Source organism: Curcuma longa, unplaced genomic scaffold (assembly GCF_044706935.1).
Source record: "Curcuma longa cultivar G26 ecotype Majalengka, Jawa Barat unplaced genomic scaffold, ITB_CL_G26_1.1 contig_17129, whole genome shotgun sequence".
In the NCBI taxonomy this organism is placed as follows: domain Eukaryota; kingdom Viridiplantae; phylum Streptophyta; class Magnoliopsida; order Zingiberales; family Zingiberaceae; genus Curcuma; species Curcuma longa.
In genome coordinates, this window is record NW_027430526.1 from 5,706 (window position 1) to 11,248 (window position 5,543).

The following is a 5,543-nucleotide window of genomic DNA, read 5'->3' on the forward strand; positions in this document are numbered from 1 at the left end:
AGGAGATCAAACACAGATGGCATGCATGTTTGCCAAAACTGCACTCATTAATCATATTCTGTTATGAATCAAAGGATGATGATGAATGATCCCACAACTACAACTTCCTACGATGGAAGAATGACACTCGAAACCCTAGCTAATTAATTACAACAATTTATCAAATTGGAAGAATAATGAGAATCTGAAAAAGTTAACATGAACCCTAATTAATTACTCAGCTGCAACTTCCTACGGAGGAAGAACAACTAGAATCTCGTAAAACAACTCCTCCCCTCTCCTCTTCCTCCTCTTCCTCGAAGATTCTGCTCTGCCGGCCGGCAACGTTGCATGACTCAGCAGCCGCCGGAAATCCACCGGAAATTATCGCCTCCCTAGGTTCCTGCACGATATATATAAATGTTCTAAAACTTAATAACGTACGATCACAAATCTGAAACAGATCATTAATTGATTGAGAATCTATATGTGATCGATTTACCTTATCGACAAGCGTCCACCGGTTGTCGACCCACTGCCTCCTCAGCCGAAGCTCGCACGCGCGGACTCTGACCTTCCTCATCTTCCCGAGGAGGTAGACTACCACCTTTCCGTAGCCGACTGCGGTAACCACCGCCGGGCACCAGGCGTGGTCCACCAACGCCTCCACCTCGTCGCCGGGGGTCCAGGAGTAGAGGGCGCGGAGGCCAATCGGGGCCGGCTGCGGCCTAATAAACTTACGGGGGACTCGCTCGAGCGCAGCGGCCGGGGACGTGGTGGCCCCGTGGATGCGGACGAGGTAGTGGCGGCCGTTGCCGGAGACGACGTCGGCGCATCGCCAGGAGTAAGACGACTGGCCGTCCCACCGCTGGACCTCGACCTTGCTCCCCTTCCTCAGCCGCATCTTCGTCCTCACGATCGCCGGCGCCATCACGCGCAAGGAGATCAAACGATTATTCGCTCCTTCACGTAATTTTTTTTTTTTTTTTTTTTTGTGTTTAGGCAAATTGGTGCAAGAAGATTTTTCTTTTATTAGTTTTATGTTCTAGAGTGTAAATGTGTTATTTTTTTGTTTGTTTTTGTTCGTATCCGTGTAGATCCGCCAATTGAATGAGTATAAAGTTTTTTTTTGTGTGGAAATAATATTTAAGTTTTCGTTTATTTGTGATATTTCCTTATCCATGATTAAAGTATATAAAATGTGATTAATTTGAAAAAAAATTAAATTAAAAATCTTACATGTCGAAACGTGGTTAAAGATAAATTTATTGGAAACTTATTTTTTTAAATAAAAAATAAATTTATTATTTTTGTTATACTTTGATATATATAATATGTCATGTCCTCATGAACACTCCTTTAGATAGATAGGAGGACTTTTTAATTAAAAAAAATGAATTTATTATTTTTATTATTTTTGTTATACTTGTTCATAAAATAAAAAAGAGAACACACATATATACAAAAAGTTCTGCTTTAAAAGTTAGTTATTTTAAACAGTTATGTATTTACATTTTTATCCTAGTTCTTTTAGCTTAATTATTTTAAAATCATTTTAATGTCACCCTTGACTTATGATATATTTTTTATTGAGTGAATTGTGAGTAGATATTCAATGATTATATTGGTGATAAATTTTAATGTCTTATTATTTTTATGGTATACAAATTATTTTGATCTTTGCGTATATATTTCTTAATTTATCATCATTTCAGCAAAAAGTAGAATTTGCCACTCCAACGATCTTACACAGTGGACCCCATGATAATCTATGAGGAGGAAATCGAGAAGTTACAGTTGGCTACTATGGGGAATGCATTACCTCGACTTCGTCGATATTCGACTTTTATCTATTTTAGGAAGTCTATCCCACACTAACAAATTCAACCATGCTCAGGAGACCTTAATTTGTCATTATTTCAGTAAAAATGTGAAATTTGCCACCCCAGCGGCCCCACGACCATCTATGAAGAGGTAAATCGAGAAGCTGCAGTTGACTACTACGGAGGAGGACATTGCCTCGGCTATATATATATACACACACACACATCTCCAAATTGGTCATCGAACATTTAGCTTCCAGGTTGTCGGAGTCGCATGGATCCCAAGAGCAGCTAGAGAAAAAGATGTCCCTATAGAGTTTCAAAGAGGAGAAATGAGAGTTAAAATGGAGGTCAAGGGTGCCCTGAGTCAGCCACTCTGATACCAGTTAATTGCTCGAAGATGAAGAGGAAGAAGAACAATGAATACTTAGAGTGGAGTATGTAAGCGGGAGTGCGTGTGATTATCCATGAGCCCACAGGAAATGGGGTTATTATATATAAAGTCATAAGAGGAGATGTCACATCGAAAGTAAGTAAAATATTCACGAGGCCCCGTCATCATGTTTAATATGGTAAAAGACAATGCTGCATTAATAAAGTAGGTGGTATATTATTGAGTACTTTACCCTCCACATGTCATTCAGATAGCTATCTAGCAAGATGAGGAAGTGGGTGATGAGGGAGGTGGTAATGATGAAGTGGGGCTAGGAATTGACTTCTGTCGCGTCGTGGACATCACAGAGTCAATCGACTGCGAAGTCAATCAGATATGGAGTTGATCGTTTGAATCAGACATGAAGTCAATTGGTCTTTAAGTCAGTCGGGCATAAAATCAATCGCTGAGTCGGGCATAGAGCTAGTTGATCTCGAAATCGATTGGGCATAGAGTCGGTCACTAAGTTGGGGACGGAGCCAGTTGGGGTGTGAAGCCCGTCGATTGTAGGGATCTATATGCGCGAAAAACCGATTAAACCGCATATAACGCAGCGAAAAATAGGATCCCTTCAGAAGATCCATGCGAAAAAACATACTCGTTTTATCGATTATTTACATGATCGAGTTACCTTTGATGCGAGTCCTTCGCAATCCCGACAGCAACTCTTGCCTTCAAAGGTTCACGGATCTCAGCACGATCAGTGTGTTCGCGCCTCCACGGTATCCACACGAACACTGAGATGGAGAAGAACCAAACTGTGGTGCTAGCCACAAATCAAGTTCGGCCAAGGAGGTAGAAGAGAAGAGGAAGATCAAGATCATCAAGAAGAATATTATCAAGAGCCTCTCACCCCTTTTTATATCCCACCATGGGATATGAAGGGTTTTTGGCTTTTAGTGATCTAAGGAAATTAATATTTTATTAACTCCCATGCATCTCATGCATGAAGATCTTTTTAACTTCTTTTAATGAAGATCATACATGATAATCTTTCTCTTCTTTTAAGGAAGATCATGCATCTCATGCATGATAATGAGATGCATATAATTTCTCTTCTTTTAAGGAAGATCATGCAGCCTTTTAATAATGATCATGCCACCCTTTTTGATGAATTCGAATTGGCTTGTGTGACTTGAGTCCAACTCGAATCTCACACAATCTGAGTTAACTTGATTCCAACTCGAGTCCAACTCAATTCGAATTGACACTAAGGGCTAATTCTAACATCGATCTCGGAATCAGTCGGGTCATCCAACGTGTTTTCTCGCTTGGACCCAATTTTGGTTTTATTAACTAGGATATATCATCCTATAACAATACGTGATCGATTAATTTTATCTGATCGACGAGCGTCCACTGGTCGTCGATCCGTTGCCTCCTCAGCCGGATTTCGCACGAACGAACTCTGACCTTCCTCACCATCCCGAAGAGGTAGACCACGATCTTCCCGGAGCCGACGGCGGTAACCACCGCCGGGCACCAGGCGTTGTTCACGACCGCCTCCACCTCTTCGCCGGGGCTCCAGGAGTAAAGGACGCAGAGGCCGATCGGGGGCGGCAGCAGCCTGATGAACTTGCGGGGAACTCTCACCGGCACGGCGTCTGGCGGCGTGGCCCCTTGGAAGCGGACTCGATAGTGGTGGCCGTTGCCGGAGACGACGTAGGCGCAGCGCCAGGAGTAGGACGACGAGCCGTCTGAGAGCTTGACCTTGACCAGACCCCCCTTCCTCAATCGCATCTTCATCCTCACGGTCGCCGCCTCCATCGTGCTCACCGTGATCGAATCCTCGGTCTTGCCTTCGTTGGTGGTTTAGTGAGAATTTCTATCTATTTTTGCTATTTGACTTATTGCAAATTAATTATTTTTAACTTTTTAAAATTTAAAACAATTTATATAATTGATAATTTCTTTAATTTTCTGTAGAAATGGAATCTTCCAACGGTCCTATATGATCGACCTCCATAATCCTTTGTAAAAAAGTAAATTGAAATTGATAACTTATCTGAGATTATTCCTTCATTTGCTGGCTCCAATAATTAATTGCCAGACTTGCTAACCGAATTTTTGATTGGAAATTGGTATTTGAATAAAAAAGAAGTTTCATCGATCGAATGATTGTTCTCGACATTTATATAATGCAAGAGTATCAATTATGAGCCTCTGGGACATAGCTGAGTTGATTACGATGCAATAGACTTGCAGAAGAGGGCAAGGGTTCAATTGAAGTCAGGCAATAACCTCCTGCGTCGTAACCAATTGCAGTACAGATGGTCCACCGACCGTGTGGCCGCAAAGGTGGCGGATCCATGACCGTGTATGGCAATTCCACCTTTTGCAAAGAAGAGTATCAATTATGAGCTTCTGGGACATAATTGAGTTGATTACGATGCAGTAGACTTGTAGAAGAGGGCAAAGGTTCGAATCCTGGTGAAGCCAGGTAATACCCTCCTGCGTCGTACTGCAGTTTCTCGATTTACCTCTTCACAGATGATCGTAGGTGCTAAGGTGGAGAATGTTAATTTTTATGTGCTATCAATTAGACAAATATTAATTAGTGCACAGAGCCGTCAATCGTTTTCAAAACTCTAGGTAGAAAAAATATTTGAGGTTTTAATATTTTTTAATAAAATTTATATAAAATTTAGTTTTTTAAATTTTTTGAGATGTAAAATTATTAATTATTTTTTTAATTAAAGTTTTGATAATAAATTTTTTACCATTGATAAAATTATTAATTTTTAAATTTTTTTAAAACAGATATTATTAGTATAAATAAGGTTTTATTAATTATAATTTTTAAAATAAAATTTAGTATTTATTTTTAATTTAGATTTATTATTCTTTTTTAACAAATTTTATTCTGAAAATAAATCTGAATCATATAGCATGACATGTTTTAAAAAGTCTTTAAATTTTAAATATTTTTCTTTAAAAAAAAATCACCCAGCAATTTAATTTTTCTATAACATATAACAAATTAAAATTATTTTTCAAATCTAATTGAAAATAATAAATGACCTGATGAACAATATAATTGAAAATATAGATCCATATATAATATTTTTATCAGAATAAAAATATTTAAAATTATAAAAATAATATCACCTGATTTATTTCAATTTTATGATATTTAAAATTTAATACTATTACCTACCCAAATATAATAAAATAATAAATAAATATTAATTTTTATCCTTCTTGTCAACTGTAAAGTCATAGATGCGAATGAGTATTACCTCGTATCTATTATTTTTTTAATCTAGTTATTTAATTTTTCGAACCTTTTTATTTTAAAGACGATCAAT

General features: G+C 38.2%; 1 protein-coding gene across 1 annotated transcript; it reads right to left on the reverse strand.

The window, feature by feature from the left end:
* Positions 1–217: 217 nt before the first annotated feature.
* Positions 218–910, reverse strand: LOC141816534 (uncharacterized). The gene is made up of 2 exons (XM_074704295.1): positions 482–910; positions 218–382 (listed from the first exon to the last, which is right to left on the reverse strand). The coding sequence occupies exons 1-2, from the start codon at positions 908–910 to the stop codon at positions 218–220; spliced, it is 594 nt and encodes a 197-aa protein (XP_074560396.1).
* Between the last annotated feature and the right edge of the window lie 4,633 nt (positions 911–5,543).